The sequence below is a fragment of the Patella vulgata genome, chromosome 4 (genome assembly GCF_932274485.2).
Source record: "Patella vulgata chromosome 4, xgPatVulg1.2, whole genome shotgun sequence".
Lineage (NCBI taxonomy): Eukaryota > Metazoa > Mollusca > Gastropoda > Patellidae > Patella > Patella vulgata.
In genome coordinates, this window is record NC_065882.2 from 26,223,252 (window position 1) to 26,246,917 (window position 23,666).

The window sequence follows — 23,666 nt, forward strand, 5'->3', positions numbered from 1 at the left end:
TACACCAAGTTTGAACATTCTAGCCCAATTAGGAAGAGAGTTATCGTGTCCCAAAGCATCAACCAATCAAATTGCTTATCTCTGCTTACCCTTAGCGGAAAATGCTCATCTTCGAACTCCATCAAGGCATTGACCTAATAAACACATACACCAAGTTTGAACATTCTAGCTCAATTAGGAAGAGAGTTATTGTGTCCCAAAAAGTGTGACGGACAGACAGACGGGACAGACAGACAGACGGACGAACCCATTTTAATAGTCCCCTGCTTTCTTCGAAAGGCGGGGGACAAAAAACAATTAAATAGTTCTATGGCTGGACTCCAGCCTGCAGACGGCGTCACAAAGCCTGCCAAAATTTTCCCCACTAACATTTACCAATACGACATATATATCCTGTGAACTACTATGTACATTGCATTCGTCGGTTTTATCTGCGTCCGTGTTCCGGCGAAATTCATAAAAACTCATAAAAAGTTTTCCCGTCACAGATTAACGTCGGTTTTCCTAGACTGGGATTCTCGGAAATCCACGCGGCCTGCAGGCTGGAGCCCAACACTGAAACTATTCAATTGTTTTTCAGATAACTAGTATCATTATGTATAACAATCGTTGTGAAAATAAATCGGAGAGATTTCGATTTGACAGTTTTTACGTATTTTTGAAACAGGTTTCAAAGTGTGTTGGTTCTGTTATGCAAGATCATTTTCGACGTTCCAAAGTAAAAGTTCGGTGCTAAGACCACCTAAAGATAAATTTGAAATGTTCCTATTATTAATTAGAAAAGAGTTCGCTTTAATTTTTATATTTTACGTTGCCATTTTATTGCTTTAAATCTTCCTGGTGCAAAAACAGTAAATTTCACCTTTTGACCTCCAGGGTCACTAAGACAAAAGGTGAATTTAGCAAGTTTACATTTTTATTGAAAGTGTGATTACTTTCGATCATTTTCACCTTCTTTTCATAATACAAGAATGACTGCGCATTCACTTTCGGTGCAAATGAACTCATTTGACCTTTGGTCTAAAAAGACCGGATAATCTATCCGATGACCTATTATTCTCAAATGTTGACAACGCATCCAGACTAATATTCGTAGAATATTTTTCCGGATGATAGAGACTAAGTCGAGTTTTGCTTGATCTGCGTGCTGTCGGCTTACACTTTTTCGTAACTTCTACTTTCGCGTTCTGAAGGGGCGAAAAGTAGAAATCTGGAATGGTAGTTATAGGCTTCCATATATAATAGTCATTCCAACTATTATTAAGAAGGAGTTTAAGTTTACAGGGGTTTTTTGCCCATAAAAAGAAAAACATTATATAACGTTTGGAGCCGAATTAAAGGCCCTCTATAGACAGCTTCGGCTCTTTACAATGCATCTTTAATCACTGAATGTAATTAAATATTAGAATTCAACATTTCATGTCATGGTCAGGACCACATCTGCCATGCAAAGTTTAAGAATCTGTAAACTCAACCGGCTTCTTGACAAAACCAGATGTTCTACTGGTCTCAGTTGATTTTGTATCCATTGTATCAGAGGTTGTGGAACTTTTACCCCAACAAAGGATATTAGCTACAGCTTTACGGAAGGATTTGTTGAAGATGCAATAAACCAAGAAGCTAGTGCTGGAGTGAAGGTGAGCCAGAAGGGTGACAAACAAGTGAACTTCCATTGGTAACGAATCTTTGACATCCATGGCGATGACGGTAGTGTAGGGTGTCCAGCAGAAGACAAACACAAGGAATAGCACGAACAACGTTCGTGATGACTGGAGGGTTTGGGTCCATGTTTTCTTCAGGCGATCAGGATCATCAGTGTTGAGGCTGTAGACGTTGACCTTTGTCTCGTATATGTGGTAAAAGATGAGGACATAGCTGATACTCATGAGAAAAAGTGGACTTCCTATCAGAGCGATACTTACAAAGAGTGTGTAGGAGTAATTTGCCGTCCGATCCCAGATACACTGGTGATTCTTGCCATCAAATCCATGATCACCCCATCCAATGAAATTGGGAAACTGAAAGAAAAACGCTATGATCCAAGATATTACACAGAGGACCATGCATATCTTACGTTTGAAGAGTGTATAATATATACTGTTGTGACAAACATATATATAGCGGTTGGTGCTGACCAGGCTGAGACTGAGGAATGCACAGAAACAAGCTGTCAAGCAGACGCTGGAAATCAGCTCACAAAACCAGATCTTATCATCAAACCAAGCTTGACCTTTCACCACTCCTGTTAAAAAAAATAAAAACTTTTATTCGTAAAATAATGTTGGTTGGTGTTTAAAAAAAACAAAACAAAGAATAGACCGAGCAATACCAATTTTTTTGTTATCATTTTGTCTCTTTTAATATAACAAATGAAGAATAACAAAACACCACAGACCTAAAACACTGTATCAAAATTATTCTAAGTCGAAAATCTTGTGGAATGTAGTACCACACAGACATATAGGGAGGTCTGAGAAGAAATTTTGGAAAAAACGTCCAATATCTTGTGGAACTGTTGTGGTGAAAACACCACAGACCCAAAACACTCTATGAATATTATTTTAAGTCGAAAATCTTGTAGAATGTATTTTGGACAAAAAAAGACCATTATGTTGTGGAACTGTTGTGGTGAAAAACACCACAGACCCAAAACACTCTATGAATATTATTTTAAGTCGAAAATCTTGTAGAATGTATTTATTTTCAGAAACCCAATATCTTGTGGAACTCTTGTGGTGAAAAGTTCCACACAAATGCCCACAAACCTTGCCATAGATGATTAACAACGGCGAAAGTATTGTTCGTCTCCGAGCAGTATTGTTTACCGTTTTGATAGCCTCGTTTGTCACGCAATTAGTTTTTCTGCAATATTCTGCTATGCACTTGTTAATTGGGCGTAATAAATGTCGTGAATCATGACGTAACGTTATGTAAACATATCTAGAACTCTGTTTAAAGCCGAAAGATATTGTTACGCAGTTAGGTATTGGTTGTCAATCGGACTATTGGCCAGTCATAATTTGGAACAAAAATTTATTTTCGTTACCGCAGTGTTTTAGTGGGATTAGGTCTAATCAAACAACACTGTGATCAGTATGGGTCGTAAGCGAAATTATCAAATAACTGGTCTGATTCCGATTTCTAACTCAGGGGCAAATAACTCGTCTGAAACCCATTCTCTTTCAGTAGATATAATAATACCAAGGTTGAGAAACAGTTGGAATAAAAGTTCACTACTCTAGATTCCGTCAACCAGTAGCAATACTCAGTAATTTTCGAGTGGTGCAGGGTGGATGGGACGATGGGACGAAAAACCAAAGTTCCGTGTACACATTGGCGTGCACGTAAAAGAACCCTTGACAGGTGGAATTTGATATAAGTAGGCCATAACGCCGCTGTCCGGGCAAAATTCCCCTCATAACAATTTTTCTTTTCAGCCCAGTAGGACGTTGAACCACATTTCATTTCATTTCGTTTTGCAGATTTCATCATCTTAACCCAGTCTAGTATGTGTCTTCTTTATCATTATTTAATCAAGGATATTGTGCTGGGTTGTTTCGATGTGTTTCAACTTCCAACTGCACAACAACCAACACTGTGAACAAAAGGGGTCTATATCATAATGTAATCGGGCGAATTTCAGATAATTCTAAATAGGTTTTATTCTTACAATTAATAAATTCGGCCCAATATAAAATGTTTAATACGTCGTGCCTATCCACACAGTGTTAAATTCAGTTAATCTATATTTTAATGGGCGTTAATCCAGCTTGAACCCCCATTTATATCAATTTCATATTGTCTTATATATTTCCCTAATCAACTGTCTCCAATATTCTTTGTTTTACACTATTAATTTTATCTTATAAATTGTAATTAACTTCTGCGGACTAACGCGTTTCAGTTACCATAATATTGTTTGTTTGTATATGTGATATATTATAGGATTAATGCCATTGGTAACGCATGGTGATAGATTAATACGAGTCAGACAGGGAAGAACTTTTCTGCAAACCTGTCATTAGGCGATCAACGTAGATCACATTCCTAAGGACGACCTTTATGTACCCGTTTATGTCAATTCCAATATTCAAACTGGAGCTTATCTACCATTAAGCACTGAACCAAGATTGTTAACATTAATTGTGTGCTATACTGTATGCTGATTATTTGTTAACCAAAGAATATAGTAATATTAACAACCATCAAAAGTCCGGCGTACAATAATACTGGAATTGTGTGACCCTATAACATGTTTTCTGCTATAAATGAAAAGAAATGGAGTTTAACCCAAGCCTCTCATTGATTCGATCAGGAATTCCCAGGTTTTTTCCAAATCTCCTCTTAGAAAAATTGGATGAATTGGGAATAACCATTTACTTATATAAAACATTTACTTAGAATACACATCGATGAAAAGAAACGGGGTTTAACCTATGGCGGTATATTAGATTCAAATTTCAAAATTTTTTAATGTCGTGCTATCGTCTAATTTCTAACGTCTATTCATGTAATTTCTAAATTAAGATAATGTATAGAACAATTTCTTTATTTGTTCAGCGTAAATTTTAATTCTATTTCATCTTATTTATATATAAAGACGAAAAATGTCTTCTTCATTGACGCTTTAAATGTTCAGAATTTTGACACATCTTCCTAGCAACCATCATTATGAAGTCGTTTGGTGTCGCCTTTGTGAGTGAGCCCCTGATCGTGAACATTACGTCTATATTAAACACTCGCTGTCCGTATGGTTGAACGGAATGCTAAAATTGGAAACATCGAACGTGATACAGTTTTCAAAATGCTATGTCCAATAGGCTATAAATATTTGTTCAAAGACTGAACCAGTTGCATTCACAGAAAAGTGATAAAGCACATTTATTACACTGATCAACTGTCGCACGTTGAAAAATAGTAATGCGATTTCGGGCATTTTATTTTGTTACTTGAAAGATAAAGGATATTTTCGACAACTTCACCACAATGACGTCATATCGAACCAACGCCATTAAAGCTTCTTGCAATTTACACGGCGAAGTGCGAGATCAATACTAATTATCGGGCAGAAAAATCACTATATTTTAAAAAATTCAGGGATACAGTAGATTAAATCGGATCTCCCTTATGCGCTAAAAATAGTACTTAAAAATATTCACGTCATAACACCTCAGCCGAAATTTGTTACGCAGTAGATTAAATCGGGTCTCCCTAATGCGCTAAAAATAGTACTTACAAATATACACGTCATAGTACCTCAGCATTTTTTTTGAAAGCAAGTGCAGAATTTGGAGAATTTTATTTGATTTTCTTACAGTTAAGCCAGTTAATATTTATAATCTGTTAATTTATATTATATTACTGCTCTAAAAAAATGTCACTTTATAATGACACACATTTTCTTGAAATGGTTCAAATATATAAATTTAGAAACCCCATATTGTGTGGATGAAACAGCCTTTAAGGAATGCCGGGATAATTATGTGGATCTCGATATAGTTTCTTGTTCTGATGATAGTCGTTTTTGCCAACCATATATAATTTAAGTTCCATTAAGCGATATGGAATTCAAAACAAACGTAGGTCGTAGCGCCGTTGTCGACAGGCCTATAAATTTCCCTCATAGAACACTGTGAAGAAAAGTAGGTCGTTAAACCCCTTTTCATTTTAGTTTAATTTCGTCACGAATATCGCTATCTATGAAATTCCGTATCACTTAATAATAATATATGGTTGAAAAAAAAAACTACCATGAAGTTAACTCAGGTAGGTATAGTGAAGGCATCAGAAATAGAAACTTCATTGCGACCCACTCGAACATACTATCCCGGTCTCCCTTAAAGGCCGTTTCATCCCCAAATTTGGGGTTTCTAAACGTTATATCTTTGAATCATTTCAAGAAAATGTTATCATTATAAAGTGACATTCTTTAAAACAGTAATAGAATATAGATCAACAGTATATAAATGTTTATTGGCTCAACTGTAAACCGAATCAATTACAATTCTCCAAATCCTGCACTTGTCTTCAAAAAAGAACCAATGTTGTATAGCCTATTTCACATGGTATTTTGAAATTCATGCAGACAGTCTTGGACGAAATCCATTTTCGGTTGCCCATTGATGAAGTGAATTCAAGCTGCAACTTAAGTTCGATTATCCGCATGTCTGTAGAACCATAGCACATCTGAAAGTCATCAACATAAAGAGCTCCGTTTGTACCTGGTTTAAGGTTCGCTGGGGTGGTATAAATGTTTATTTCGCTGGGGGAATGAGTCAGAGAATACTGAATCCAGTCGTACCTTAAATGACCTATCTTTCAGGAAATTTTTAATGAAGATAGGTAAGCGACCGCGAGGGCCGAGGTTATGGAGGTCGCGCATGATACCATGCTTCCATGTAGTATCATAAGCTTTCTCCAGATCGAAAAATATTGCAACTAAATGTTGCTTTTGGATAAAAGCGTCCCTGACGAACCTTTCAAATCTGACGAGATGATCAAGAGTGCTCCTTTTGGACAGAAATCCACATTGGAGGTCAGTAATGAGGTTGTTGGACTCAAGGTACCAAACAAGCCTTCGATTGATCAATCTCTCCATGGTTTTGCAAATACAGCTAGTTAAAGCGATCGGACGATAGATAGTAGAATTCGTAGGATCCTTACTCGATTTAGGGATGGCAATTATTGTGGCTTTATGCCACGAGGGAGGGAAATCCCCATCAACCCAAATCCTGTTAAAAAGATCCAGTTAGATTAAGAGTGTCGGAAAAGGTAATTGTTTTGAAATTTGGTAGTGAATTTCATCTGGACCAGTTACGGTGTCCCGAGCTCGTTTTAGCGAATTCCGAAGCTCTGCTGTGGAAAAAGTATCATTGTAGCATTCATCATTACGGGACTTAAAATTAACTCGCCTTTTCTCCTGTTGACGTTTAATGCCTCGAAAGGCATCAGAGGAGAAATTGGATGATGAATTAAAATTAAATGAAATAGTTGTTTAATGCCTCGAAAAGCGTCAGAGGAGAAATTGGATGATGAATGAAAATATACTGGCCAGAGAATTGGCAATATCAGGAAATGTTGTTAAGGGGGTATTATCAACGCACTGTCTGTTCGAAAAGATACTCTGCTTCTAAAATTCCTCGCCATTTCTTCAGTTGTAAATTTGAACGGCTAAAAATTGGTGACATATCTGAAATTGTCATCCTGTTGCTCTCTTCGTCGAGCCTTAACGCCTAGAAATCGATAAAATCCACTATTCTCTTGTAAATTTCACATATTTCGACATAAGTTTCTTTCTCAAAACATAAACATTACGAGTGCGTCTGCTTAATGGGAGACTTGAATATCGCGTAAAGGGTAGACAGGTATCTCCAAATCGGATAGTCGACTGGCGTGGTTTCGAATCCCCGGTTGTACGTGACAAGGAGTAGGGTCGCCTGTCCAATCTCGTGGGTTTTCTCCGGGTCCTCCTACTGCTAAAGACCCCTACGCGCTAGCGAATTATTGAAATAAAATTTTAAAAAAAACATATGTTAGTCCCGAAATGACCTTGTTTGTCGAGTGGACGTTAAACCTCATTTCTCCCTCTCTCCAAATCGGTTAGAAATATTTAGTGAAGGAAAATTCGCCCGTTTCTTTTGCGACAGTAATACTTATTAGTTTCAGACTGTGAATTTTATGTTAAACACTCATGTTTTTTGGTCGGATTAATTTTATGTTCTGTTTTTTGGTCGGATTAATATTATGTTCTGTTTCCACCTGCTTATTTCGCAGAAACTGCCCATTAAGTCATTCGATTTTAGAGAGCAAGGTCTGGAGATATGGCATTCTATAAGCTTTAAATAAATATTCATTGATACAAAATATCTTATCTCAATTTAGCTGATATATCTGGATAGCCCTCGTAAATAAGCAGAGCAAGGCGGGAATCGATTTTCGTACTCCGTTTTCCCGCAAATGTTATTTAACTTTTTTTTTTATTATATAATATTTGTTTTCTAAACCTTTATATACACGCAGGGTTGATATACAAGATCAACCAAATATACATGAATCATTTTGATTTTTTGCTATTTCCGAGATATAGGCAATTTTGTCGGATTCGCTTTTCATAAGAATAAAATATTGTTCTATTTTCATGACATTTACACCATGCCACTGTTCATTATTGTAACTTTCTTGTCATTAGAAATGGCGTCATTTTGGAAAAACTTGTACTTTTAACCCTTATTAAAGAAACTTTAATTTCAAATGTACCTGTTTGTTTATATTTAAATATTAAAACTTTAATTCTACTTATCGAAAAGCACAAATAAATGCGAACATATTAATATATCAAAAGATAGTTCATAACTTTATGCAGTTGTCCAAATGTACCCTTTACGTCGTTTTGCCAAACACATCTAAAGTGATTTTGATATAAAAAAACCCCAACATATTTTTAACCCTTAAAGCAAACATGTTGTTTTTTTTCTAAAGAGTGTTATTCGATACCAGTTAATAATACTGTTTACTAATTCCCTTTAAGTAATATTGTGTAGATATACGATCAAGCATTGGTCACTTTGTAACATGCTATCATCAATGGCCATTTCGCCTAAATCTTTAACACGTGTATCATGCTAATGGGAATATGTTAGGCATAACGGGCACCGGTGAAACCCGTCATGGCTGCATCGCATTTAAAGTTTTCCTTAATTTTCTGAGCTGACAAAAAAAGTGAGTCTTCGAAAATATAACATGTTGAATAATTAATTATTGTTATCTACAGTTTATTATTTCAAGATGTACTTATTTTCAGAAATTTGTTTTAAAGGAGGGCCCATCTACAAAAAACGGAAAAGGACAACATTACTCTTCAAAAAAAGTAGGGGATATTGAAATGCAAATACCTATGCAGGTTGCGATATGATAAATAGCCGTGGACATTTGACATGCTTTGAGAGTATGTTCACAGATGAAGAACCTATCGCCCCAACAGAACCTCTGAGCTGCACATGCGACACGCAATAGCGCCATTCACGCGGGAGAGGTTCATTGTCAAATTTGACACTTCAAGGAAAGGTTGATGAAAACTGCCGCGTGCTGGTTTATCTATCCATGTTTGCTTTCCTATCAGTTCTTGCATAATATTTACTGTTTAGCGTATCTTTGCTTTAGTGTGTTACGTTTAATTTGATCGGGAGACGTGTTCGTCGACGTCAACCGACAACACTGCAAGAATTGGCCGTGGCACTGCAAGGGGAGTGGGTCAGATTACCCCAAATCGTGATTGGACGGCTGATTAGGAGCATGCCTCGACGAATTGCTGAAGGGTCTGAGGATTGGTGGAGCAATTACTCATTATTAAGACAAAAATCAAAAACGTCCATTTTCACTTTTGACGGTTATCTCTTTGCGAGTGAAATGGGGCCGACAGATAAGCCACCCATATGAACTGTTTATGTTCATGTGTAGGCCATTGGCCTGTTATTAACATACATTCGTTACCTCTAATAAAAACAGCAGTGCATTTCCACAGTTTTGTATTGTTTCTGAACATCCCCTACTTTTTTTGAAGAGTATATAATAAGCGAGACCATCCATAGACACATATACATTGTTCCGCGTTGCATAACCTTGATCGGTGATAAGAAATGGAATGATGTAATTGATGTTTAATGGCACGCCAGCATCAACCGGGCGATAATACGCCAGACATAATTATTATATAAAAATCGTTTTACTTTTGTTGTTGGCTTATCGAGAAATTAGGTTACATATACAATTAGTCTGATCATTACTCATTACTCCATTCAACTTTAAAATTTCTCCAGGCAAAGTCTTTAGCAAAGGAATGACTTATATTAACTATACAACCAGCGATTACTTTTGCATATTATGTTCCGAGTTATTATTGTGTACGCTTATTGCCTCCTTCCACATTTCCATCACGTGCAGTTCAGGATAAATTTGTATGTATCAAATATCAAAACGCTACAGCCCCCGGGGCCAATTAAATATTCAAGTCAGTTGGACAAACAACAGTGATCTTGGATTCCGTAAAAATAAAAGATGTATTCTACTGGGCCGAAACAACTTCCTTAATATCCAAGTAGGTCGAAACGACTCCAGGCCAAACCAACCTTCTCCCTCTTCGACTCTTCCGGATAACTAGGTCAAACATGGCTGATGTTCTGTAGCGCGATGTAAATAAACCACGATTTTTCACGACAGAGGGATTATATAGCTTGATCTGAAATTGATTTCCTCGTTCAAGAATGTAATGGGATGGCAATTCCTGGTATGTCACGAAGTTTTAGCGGTTTTAATTAAAAATTAAAGAAATGGCATGCAATTTTCGTGTCGTAGTGTCACTCGGAACAGACAGTAGATGGTTAACTGATAATGTACCACTTTTACCTTTAATCCCACGAATCCTATCCCATACCGACTTTCATGTGGTACGGGAATTTATCCTTGAGATATAACCTTGCCATGAAGACTTCTTTGCTTGAGGATTATTCCTTAGTCGTCTCAGGATAAGATCACGCTCTGTAAGAGCGGATTTACAGTCGTCATAATACCATGGTTACATCTTGAAGAATTTAAGTGAATAAGGCCATTTGCTTCAAATGAGAAGAGACACGCAGATTCAAAAAGAGTCCAATCAGCTTTATGCAGCTGCCACCTCTGAGATCTTTCAACCGGGGAGGGACCATTATTATCAATTAAGATAGGGAAGTGTTCACTACCACACAGATCTTCATTTACTCTCCATGTAAAATCCTAAACCGGAGAGCAAATGGGGAGATCGGGGGAAGAAAAAGAAACTGTGGCAGGATGTGGATAAGTAGGCGAGTCATCATGTAATAAACATAAATATTATTGTTAATGAAGTCCGCTATTTGTTATCATCTGGACTACCCCAGAGCGAATGCTGACCATTGAAATCTCCCGTAATTATAAACGGGAGACAAAGTTGTGCAACAAGGTCATCAATATCTCTGAGATTAAGGTGTAAATTTGGCGGAAGATATTGATAGCAGAGTGTTATAGGAATATGTAAAGTCACTCTAATAGTAGACACACTCCCAAGAGCTCTTCCATCACCAACTGAGTGAAGATGGTAACCAACAAAATGTCTAAACGACAAAGTGTCAGAATGTCTTGTAAACAAATAGCTAAATGATTGGACTTTTGAATTAATAGTTTGACTTCATTAAAATTTGGTTTTAAACCACGACTATTCCATTGAATAATGGAATTGAACATTTTCAGGGATAATTAATTTTTGAAGGCTTACCGACGGGGTCCCTATGGATATCCGCTACGGGAATACAATGAATGAAATATGGTTTTATGGCACGTCAGCTCCAACCGGGATATATTGCGCCAAACACATGGTGATTCTTTCGAGACAGTGCATCAGACCATCCCATATTTATTTAAGAGAACGATAGTGTTTTGGACCCTTTTTATCCCTCTCTCGCGACTTGAACCTTAAACTGCACCCCTAACACAGAGGACCTGGAATCAACAGTGTCAGCATTAGGGGAAAGCAAGGGCGGGAGCCCCCTTGCCAATAACTCCAAATGGAGGCAAGGGACATGTGCCCTCACCAAGAATGGTATCAGTGCTTTCAGTCGAGCACTCCCGAAATTGGGAAGAGCTCGAGATCCCTTTATTATGATCTGAAGTAATATATTTACGTTTTTTCACTTGATTAGGCTAGGTTATGTTTGTCTGAACAGATACGGATTTCGTAGATGCTTTAACAACACCCAAAAAAGATTTCCATTGTGGTGCAATGGGAAAGAGTGAAGTAAGCTCCACTTGCTTCCCGGCATCAAAGTTTGATATTTTCCGTTTAGACATAATCTGTTGAATTCGCTTCTCTTTCTGCCGAATAGGATATAAGCGAGAATAAGCAAAGTGCTTACCGTTGCAGTTGACAACAAAATTCCGCCTGGCAGGTAGCGCTCTCGTGGCCATCATAACCACATCGGGCGCAGGTATCTTTACCTCTGCAGACGGTTTTGTTGTAACCGAACCTTTGACATTTGTAGCAGTGAAGAGGGTTTGAAATATACGAATCAATGGGTATGTTTAAATAAACTGCCTTGAAAGTCTTTGGAATGTCGGGACGATTGAAAGTAAGGTTATAGGTGCTTGTTGGGATCACCTTATCTGCTCGGTGTACACTAATTCTTTTGAGACGCCTTGAAATGAAAGGTATTCTATCATTTCATCCTCACTGCTGCCTTCAAGATCTCGGCATCTAATTACACCTCTACTTGAATTAAGTGACCTATGTAGTGACACTTTGATGGCAATGTCTGCCAAGGACGTGGACTGGGGTAGCATGCTGCTCCTTTGCACATTCTATCAAAGGTGTTTCATTTTTAAGGTTTTTGATAGCTTTGGGCTCATCGGAAAATCCGGCAATACCTTTAGCTATCAAAAAAGGCGCAACTTTAGATACATGTAGGTCGGTACATGTACCTCAGCCAGGCCTTTATTATTTCTTTTTCATTTGTATTAAATAAGTTTGAAACATCCTCTGTATTAGGACGTTTCTGTTTATTGATTGGGGTGGGTGGGACTGGGGAATACATGAAAGTATTTTTTATTATCACTCCTCGTCGTCCCCCAGGTTACTTCCATGCCTACTAGAACGAGTACTAGTACGGATAATCGATGCGTGGCATCAGAGCTCGACGGGGGTATACTCAAGCCAGAAAGTAAAAATACTACTCCGACTTGATTGACCCCAGCCGCCGCTCTGTACAATGTACTAAGGACACAAAGGTAGGTAATATGCCGAGTGAATAAACAACAGAGCATTAAACTGGTAAAGGGTACACTCTACAGAGCTGAACGACCACAGCCGGTTGATCAGATTGGGCCAATATGACCCCCGTCTAGATGAACCATGCATAGGCGTACGGGCTCGATGATATTTAGGGGGCAGAACCCGAAATGCCCGAAAAAATTTCGGGTTTATTTGGCGGCCGCAAACGCGTTTTCCTGCTATTCCAGCCCGTGAACAAAGCAGGTTCAAAGTGGTCTAATATAGCATAGCCTAATTAAGGTGGCTGACTCGAATGCCAATCAACCAATCAATCGTTTACAGTCCACGAAGACGGGACCGTTGGGAGAAAATTTGAAAATTTAACTGCCGCAAAGGCGTTTTCCTGCTATTCTAGCCTATGAATACAGCAATTTCAATGTGGCCAATATAGCCTACCTGGCTGACCTGAATGCCAAACAACCAATCAATCGTCGCGGGGTATGGGGGCCTCGCCCTCCCGGAGTAAATCTTGAAAATTTAACCGCCGCAAATGCGTTTTTGTGCTATTCTAGCACGTGAGTTAAGCAACTCAAAAGATGTCCGAAATCCCACTATATGCCGACCTGAATTCCTATCATCCAATCAGACTGTTGCAGCTGCATGCACAAATAATAATCGATGCCCGAAAAATGTCGCACAAAGTAGAGTGGATCACTTTATTTTGCCAAGTAGATGAAATAAAAAAATTTTTTTTTCACTTTACCCGTTTGTCCGGAAGTTAGAAGGCAGATGTCCCCCCCCCCCTTCCTTGGCTCGTACGCCTATGGGCCAAAGTAATCCCCACTCAGTTACCAGGACTCCACTCTCCACCGACACGGATCGCAACGTACGGCAAATACGTTGCCCCATTACAGGGATCATTTTAGTCGACTTTTACGACACTCAGGAAATACGAAGGGTATATTCTTATCTCCCCTACACGCCGAAGGGGGGGGGGGGTGTCACCCAGACGAAGAGCGTGTGGTTAATATTAACGTAATGTTCACGATCGTGTGTTAATCACCGAATTTAGCACGCAGTGGCGACACCAAACGACTGCATAATGCTAGTTGCTAGGTTGGAGTGTCAAAATTTTAAACTTGTTCGATGTTGATGCTAAACATGTGAAGCATCAATGAAAAAGACATTTTTCGTCTTAAGAATAGAAATATAATCAAACAGATTTAAAATTTACGCGGAACAAATATAGAAATTGGATTATACATTGTCTTAATTTAAATTTGAATCTAATATACCACCATATATATTATTATTAACCCGGGTCTCTCATAGATTCGGTTAGGAATCCCCAGGTCTTTAGTTTTACTAGTTTTACTAGTTTTAGTGCCAAACAAAAAAAATATATTAATCCGTTTGAACGAGTTAGTATCTTGTTTGAACGAGTATTTCCCGATCTTCCTTTTGGGAAAATTCGATAAATTGGGAATAAATTTGTACTATATATAAATACTTACCTAGAATACACATAGGGTCAGCAAAACTTGAAACACAGATGTCCGCTAGAGCTAGATTAACGATGAACTCTTTGCCTACTTTGTTGACGTTCTTCGCTACAGCTGAAACAACCAGGGTCAATGTATTCCCTACGGTTCCAATAAAAAGTGCTACACAGAGTACACAGATATATAAAATAGCTAAAATTGGGTCGGTATCCAATAAAGGGGCCCGGGTTTTGGCTAGGGTTTCATTAGCTATTATTGGCAAGTCCCTTTCGATTTCAGTTGGGAAAATTGTTGTATCATTCATCCAATTGACCGTGCAGTTTGCCTGAAAATAGGAAATACACCAATTACATTATAAGTAACTATTTAGCACCTTCCTTCCCGATACAGAATTAAGTCGATTTCAGGACTAACAAATAAGTAGGTCTATACAAATATATCTTTATTTTATTAGTCAAAAAACCATGCTTGTGTGCTACAATTGTTGGATTCCTGTTAGGCTGGACAGGGAAAACATACATTGGGGTAACTCCATATTACCACCACCAGGACAGTTATCTGCGCTACCCATAGACCCCTATCTTTGTCACTTCGATCTGTTTAAAACCAACATCTAAAAGTCAGAAAATAAAAAGGAAACGAATCTGTAATATAATTTTAACTAGATTGAAGGACTGGGCACAATAAGCCGCCGTCTTGTATTTTTATCGGACTCTGTGAAATAGTGAAGTTGAGATTGCATCATTAGCAGATGCATGTTCTTGCCAATAATATTTAAAGACATATAACAACGTGCTAAATGTCCTATACATGAAAGTCGGGAAAATGGCTGGGCTTCAAGATGATCAACCAGGGTACATTAAGGCGTTAGTATGATATGGCTACTTAGCACCCCGCATATAACAATTCAATTAAACAAGTATACGCCCCTGTTTTAAGTTAATGGACTTTTGTTAACGGCGCAATAATGTGATTTAACACTATTTAAATAATTCATCGATTTTCTTGTATTTAACAACTTCCCTAATAGATAAGGCGAATCAAACAGAAATATTAATATTTATCAAAAACATACAGATAAATGAAATTATGCATGATTAAGTAGAAGAAAATCCAATCAACTGCATCTGTCTCGAAATGACACACGCAAAGCGAAATATACCTGCTTCAGATCTTACTGAAAACTATGGGTGCTTATACACCTTGTCTTTTTTCTAATAAAATAATGTAGCACAAATCGAAAAACACGACAAAATAGATAATGTGACACATACAATGCAAATTCTTAAATGGAACAATAACTTACAAATGTAGATGGGGGTTGTCAGGTCCATTAGTATGGAAGGGTATCGCTGCCAATATTAAATGCTCTGCGATTATATGTAAAAAGTACAATGTACAAAGCCCTAATACCGATAATGATAAAGTCAAAATACCTCAAAGGCAAGAGTTAAATGTAAAATATTAAGTGTTAAATGACAAATGGTTTGTAGGAAAATGCTTTTTTTTTTTACGTGACTACATTTTACATTTCGCTCACGGACCGGAGGCTCATCGCGGGGGGTGTCCATCAAATGGGCACAAAACCATACCCAACTTTTCTAGATTAAAATTTTGCGTAGAATACGATGCCGAGTGGTAATCAGTCCGCCGTTTTCGAGATATTCGGGGTCAAATGGGTTCATTTGCACTGAAAGTGAATGCGCAGTCATCCTTGTATCATGAAAATAAGCTGAAAATGATCAAAATTAATCACACTTTCAATAAAAATGTAAACTTGCTAAATTCACCTTTAGTCTTAGTGACCCTGGAGGTCAAAAGGTGAAATTTACCGTTTTTGCACTAGGAAGATTTAAAGGAATAAAATGTCAACGTAAAATATAAAAACTAAAGCGAAACCTGTTCTAATTAATAATACGAAAATTTAAAATTTATCTTTATATAGGGGGTCTTAGCACCAAACTTTTACTTTGGAACGTCGAAAATGATCTTGCATAACAGAACCAACACACTTTGAAACCTGTTTCAAAAATACGTAAAAACTGTCAAATCGAAATCTCTCCGATTTATACGTAAAAACTGTCAAATCGAAATCTCTCCGATTTTTTTCACAACGATTGTTATACACAATAATACTAGTTATCTGAAAAACAATTGAATAGTTTGAGTGTTGGACTCCAGTCTGCAGGCCGCGTGGATTTCCGAGAATCCCAGTCTAGGAAAACCGACGTTAATCTGTGACGGGAAAACACGTATCTGACGACGAGATTAAAAGTTTGCAAATTTTTTATGAGTTTTTATGAATTTCGCCGGAACATGGACGCAGATAAAACCGACGAATGCATTGTACATAGTAGTACACAGAATATGGTAAAGTACCATCCAAAGTGTCTAGGTAAGTAAATTTTTATTGTGTGCTAGGCTGATTTCCTGTTATAGTGTCGTGAATATCCTTGTTCTGGCTTATAGTGTGCCAGGTTTCCGTATATGTTAATAAGTCACGTGATATCCCACCTTTGCATATAAAAGTTGATGCTGTGCGAAACATGCTATGTAGAATGCGTGAAGGACAAATTGGATGTGGCAGAGAGCAAACGTAAAATGTTATGAGAGAAATGTAAAATGTAGACACGTCAAAAAAGCATTTTCCCACAAAACAGTTGTCATTTAACACTTAACATTTGATGTTTTACATTTAACTCTTGTGTTAGAGGTATTTTGAGTTTATCATTATCTGTATTAGGACTTTGTACATTGTACTTTTTACATATAACTAATGGGAAAGACATTGTAGCAGAGAATTTAATATTGGTAGCGATACCCTTCCATACACTAGTACGCATACTAGCAGCGAAGTTGTTTATTTTGCCCGAACAGTGGCTGTATGCCTACACTTATTTAGAATTCCATCTGTCAAGGGTTCTTTGATGTTCATGTAAATGTTTACACGGGACCTCAGGGTCTCGTCCCGCCAAAAGGACTATACCTCCCAACCGTGATCGAATACGGGACCTTAAGGTTAGCCAGCCAACGTCGTACTCATTGGGTCTCGGTGGCATCACGTGTTAAAAAGACTCCAAAGAACGTTTTTCGATCCCCGTAATATCTACCCAAACTTGCCATACCTTTTTTTTTATTGGAAACTAGCAAGATACCCGGCTCCGCCAGGGGCCCAAATTCGCAGGGGGTCCAATTCGCCAGGGGCCCAAATTCGCCTGGGGCCCAATTCATTCAGAGCCTAAATTCGTCCGACTAAGACATCCAGGGTTCATGCCAGTTAAGTTGATACCATATAATATGGGGCGACATAGATACACGCTTTGATTTTATATATATATATATAAGTGACAATTGGTATTGAGATTGTAATATTTGTCCGTAATTTTCTATTTGCAATTAAATGAAATGTTTTATGGCACGTCATCTCCAACCGGGCTATATTGCGCCAAACATTATAAAACATTATTAAGAGACAAATTAAAACAATATCACAGAAATGTAAATAAAAACAAATATCACAGAAAATATAATTTAAAAACAAATACATCAAATCCTTTAAATAATATGGGGTTTAACGTCCTACTGTTCTGCTCCTAAACTGGGCTAATGAAGACGGGCAAACACCATACAGTGTGCTATGAGGGAAATTTTGCCCGGACAGCGGCGCTACGACCTACTCTTATATCGAATTCCAACTGCCAAGGGATCTTTTACGTGCACGCCAATATGTACACGGGACCTCGGTTTTTCGTCCCATCCGAACGACTAGACAGCTGTCCTTGTCAGACCCTCCGTCCTGCATTACTGACAAGGGGAAACCACGCCGAAAAATCCGGATGAACTTTCTCGGCCAATGCAGGGATCGAACACCCGACCTTCAGGCTAGCTAGCCAGCGTCTTACCCCCTTAGTCACTTGATCCCCCTCAAATCCTTTACATATATAAACATTTAAAACGTAATACATGATAAATTATATACAATTAAAATTTTAAATAAAAGTTTGTCTCTTATAAAAAAAAAGTCAAGCAATTTAGAATATACAAAAGTCAAGCAATTTAGATTAAAGACCTGATTGGGCAAACAATTGATGTAAGGAGTGGCAACTGTAATGATTTAATCTAATGTCTTTCAGATGCTTGCACTCAATCAAAATGTGTTTAACTGTCAAAGGAACATGAACAAATTCTGGTTGAGGCTCTCGCTTTAAAGGACAATATTGGTGCCAGTCATTATCACATATGTGATAGAGCTGGTTAAACACATTCCAAATATAATTTTAACACAGAGATCATTGCTACGATAGCTGAGTAATACAGGTTTCCTGAGTCGGAAGTGACGAACGCCAAAGGAAAACACGAGTCATCTCTCTATATAACTGACTGATGTGACGAGTGAAAACGGATATACGGCCGAATTTCTGCTCACTAATAATTCCTTCGAAGACCACAGGAGCTTGAAACCTTACTCTTTATTTTATTTATCTTTTTTTTTTTTAAATTATGAGATTATTGTCTAAATTAGTCTATTATGACTCGTGTCATCAAATTTGTGATGTCATTTAAAATTATGGATCGAGCCTGTATGCAATAAACATCCACATCATTTCATTTTAATACAATCAATTATATATACCTTAATTTAGTCTTACACAAATCATCCCTTTTCTTTAATAAACAAATTGCTACCAATCCAATCTACATGTTCAAATGTGATTATTCGCGGTCTAATCAATATCATCTATTCTATTATTTAAACAAAGTACATTTAATACAAACATGTTTACCTACTATGGATTGCTTTTCTCTTTGCCTCAAGTAATGACAATGATTTCACTGTTAACTTGATGAGGGAATTTGTGGTCTGTGATTAATAAGAACATTACTAAATAATCGCCGTGTATTCAGGTTAACGTTGCTATTCGGATTTGCTATTGTTAACGCTGTTCTGTCTATATTACTAACCAAAACATACAAAAGAACATAAAGGGGTATCTTCAACTTGACCAAAATCAATACAGAGGTTAAGTCCCTCTGTCATGCATCATTGACAAGGTGGAACAACGCCAGAACATCCCAGTGAAACTTCACGGTCAACTCAGGGATCGAACACGGGATCTCCAGGTTAGAGAGTCAGCGTCTTTGTTTTCTTTTATTTGATCAATAAATACATCCTACAAAATGTGCATTAAAATAATTAAAACAATAAAATATCACAGATGAAGCTAATAAATTTGGTGTAAATTCTTAGAACCATTCAAAATACATCAATTACATTTCCATCACTACCTTTAATAAATGTGCACGAAATAGCGAGCCAAAGTCTTGCACACTCAGCCACAGTGGCTCCGTCATATGTTGGGTGAAGGGTTACTATTCGGTTTTAAGGTTTCTTTTTTTCAGTTCTAGTTCGCCCGATTTTGCCGATACCTAATACTTATTTCTGACAAACAACCAACGTCTGTTAAATTTTTCTCAGCTTAATCAACGGTAAATTGAACCCTGATTGTTCGTTGTGTTGAGCTATCAGAATTGAACTACTCAATTCGTTGAACTAGGTTGTTTCGGACAATATTAATCTATATCTAATTTAGAATGACTCTACAGGTCTCTCAAACAATTATAATATTTTATTAGGTATAAAATGAAATTAAATGGGGTTTATAACATCCTTTTTTTCTGCACCGACTGGACTAATTAGGACCGACTTACGCTATGGCCGAAATTTGGCCGGGAAAGAAAGAAATGTTGTTTTATGGCACGTCAGCGCCAACCGGGCTATATTATGCCAAACATATAGTGAAATATACGAGACAGGCTATAAGATACCACAATACTATTTATTTATATGCTTAAATATAAAAACAAATATCACAGTTCGTAAGATTAAAAATAAATATCATGAACTTTTAAGCATACAAATATTAAAATAGATATATGAAATTATATATACAATTAAAATTTAAAATAAAAACCTGTCTCTTTTAAAAAGTGTAACACTTTATGATATAAACCCGGTTGGGCAAACATGTGATGTAATGACTGACAACGGTAAAAATGCGATTTAACATCCTTGAGATGCTTGCACTCAATCAAAATGTGCCGCACTGTCAAAGGAACATGACAGTGTTCACATTCTGGTTGAGGCTCTCGCTTTAAAGGAGCTAAGTCTCTAACTCAATATCATCCAAAATCTTCAACATTGAAAATACGATTTATTTGTCACATTAAATCAACATTCATGTTGTGATCTTACCGGAATAAGATGGGCTTTTGATATCCAATATTTAAGACAAAATAAACATTTTACCATTGGTACACGAATCGTGTACCATAATGCGCTTCAGCCCCAGTTGTATCAAGAGACTCGAGGGACGAGGCTATACACATTGCACCAAATCAAACGGCGTATGTAGACTGGAATAACCAGACGCTAGAAATTTGAACTCGCTTGAGACTGCTGGCTTATTTCGCCGAACATAACTGATTTGAAATTGGAGTAAAAACGGAAACCATTGAATGTAAATCAGTTTATATACATTCATATTACAGTATTATATGCGTTGCGACCCACTTTTGTCAATTTCTAGGTCCACAATGTTAGCGATTTAGCTCCTTTAATATGAACATGTGAGTTAAAAAAGTATGACCAATACGAGAGCGACACAAAACTACCTCATCTCTCCTGTTAGACCTATAGGAGCTAGGCCAATCTCCAAGGAGAGGCTTAATGTGATGAAGTTTGTTTGTGCCTGCAAGATCCCAAGACAGTTGCCAGCGGCCATATATGAACTTATTAATAATGGATTTAAAATCCTTATATAGTGTTAAAAAATAATTTGGCCGGGACAGCGGCGGTAATGTCAACTTATATTTCGAATTCCAACTGTCAAGGATACTTGCACGTGCACGCCAACGTGTACACGGCGTATGCCCGCCTTCATTAGCCCACCTGGAGCAGAACAGTATGACGTTAAACCCCATTTCATGTTATGCATAGATACATAAAATAACATATCATGGCAAAAGATTATCAGTAATACGACAAAAGTTATGTCATTTGGTTATAGACGTAACAATGCGAAGATGTAATGGTATTATAAACGTTTTCCGTATAGCTAACAGATATATTAAAATATTGTTTAATGGCACGTCAGCCCCAATCGGGCTATATTGCGTCAATAAATCCTTCTAGTTATTATTATCTGTAAATTATACCCGGAAGAAATGTTAGTTTATGTATTATATACTTATAGCACCTTTGTTGCATTATTTTATAATCCATTCTTATAGTAATTGATTATTTTATGTATACATAAGGAGACCACGCTGGCTCAGTAAGGTTCTGGTCCACTAATCAGGAGATCCCAGGTCCTATCCAGGTGTTGGCCGAGAAATTTCCTCAATGGTGCTGGCTAGAGGGGTGGGACTGAACGGAACAGTGTTTAGTCATTCGGAGTGGTGTAAAAAAGCATGTACATGTACACATAAAAGAACCTTTGACAGTTAGAATGCGACGAAGAGTTAACAGCACATGGCGTATGTCCATCTTCATTTTCCCGTTTGATGCAGGAATATATGAGGGAAAACACCTATTTCAGTTCTATGTATTCTCTCAACGTTTTTAAGCCAGTACAGTAACAAATGTGTAGGCAAATATATAGACAGGCAGTAACAACAAATCAGAAACCATACAGGACAATAACAAGATGAACGGGAAGGCGATTACATATGGGAAGTGAAATGTGATTTAATGATACGGCAGTACCACCCGGGCTATATTTCGCCAAACTAAATATGACTTTCGATGAGAGGGAGAAAAGAGGTTTAACGTCCACTCGACAGAAACTAGGTCATTCCGGGACTAACATATGGTTCAATTTTATTTCAATAATTCACTTGCGCGTAGCGGTTTTTAGCGGTGGGAGGAAACCGGAGGTCCCGCAGAAAACCCACGAGGTTGGATAGGCGACCCTACTCCTTGTCACGTACAATCGTACGTTAACACGTGCTAACCATTTGGCTATACCCCACCCCACCCCGCCTTTCCATGGCTTTACGGACTATTTATTTACAAAACATATTTCTGTAGATAAAATAACATGTTTAAGATCTAAATGGGCGCTGCTTAACAATCTTGATTAGCAGATGTCAGAATCGGTAAATACAAGATAATCTTAACATCTCCCATGTAACGATAAATTCAAAGTTATTACGAAAGCGCCACCACGCCTGTAAGTCATGCAAGCTAGATTACACAATAAGAAGCATTTTACTGTTAACACAAAAATATTGGGTTTATTATAGGCGTTGGTCAAGTAATGCCAAATTGAGGTTTATGTCCGCTCCTTATTCCCACGATCAAACTTAATTAAAAAAATATTTTCCGTTTAACTACTCACGATCCACGCTTATCACTCCAATAATTATCAAAGCATAGAACTAATAGATTAATTTCAAAATAATCAGTTAACGTCAATGCAAAGTATTTAATTATTTGATTTTTTTTAATGATAATTTTTTAAAGAAAACTCACATTCATCTCCTTGCAAGTGTGCTATGCATGCCATACAGGAAGAACAATGTTTACATCAACTGTCAGTGAATCTTGAAATCTCAAAAGTGCTCTTACAGATCATAACCCATTTAAATAAATGTACAAGAATAGGAACTAGTAAATAATTTTAAAAAATATCACAGATTATCAAACAAAATATGATGAAAGATAATAATTGTGGTCAAAATTTATTTATATTACATTTATCATATAGGTGCGGAATTCAAATTTCATCGATCTATGCTGCTGGCCATGTAGTAAGCCCGCCGCCATTTTGTTGCCCACGAAACTTTAAAGATAGGCCTTTTTTAAAATCCTATTGGATCCCAGTCGGGACATTATCTACGTTGGTATTTGGATTTTGTTTTCTTAATTAAATGTGAAATAATCACCCCGAGTACATGTTAGCGCGGATTAAGCCGTGAGGCTATTAATTTTTTTAGCGACAAATGTCAATGCCGCATCGTTACTTTATTATCTTTCAATATAGACCCGGTTGGGCAAACAATTTTTACATATTATTTTGACTCCAAGCCATTGAGATACATTTATCAATCAAAATGGGCTTAATTGTGTCAAAGCAACACAAAACAACTTCATCCCGTATGTTGAACCAATAGGATGTGATGAAGTTTATTTGTGTCTGCAAGGTCAAAACGGCCCAACATTTGGTCACAATGTTTGACTAAAATTGTTCTCACTAAATGGACGGGCCGTTTTGATTTGTTCCCGTTTCGTCTGTAACATATAACCAATCCAGCGCCAATAACTTTAGATTTAGTCTTTTGACGTGCTTCTCTTTAATCCGATTGATTCCAACCCGGGAGATAAGCTATCG

The 23,666-nt window shown here is 37.3% G+C and overlaps 1 protein-coding gene across 1 annotated transcript; it reads right to left on the reverse strand.

The window, feature by feature from the left end:
* Positions 1–1,454: 1,454 nt before the first annotated feature.
* On the reverse strand, positions 1,455–14,488 carry LOC126817861 (melatonin receptor type 1B-like; the record flags this gene model as incomplete). The annotated part of the gene is made up of 2 exons (XM_050545031.1): positions 1,455–2,242; positions 14,287–14,488. Coding segments are annotated over 2 exons (990 nt in total), but the record flags the coding sequence as incomplete, so codon positions are not given.
* Between the last annotated feature and the right edge of the window lie 9,178 nt (positions 14,489–23,666).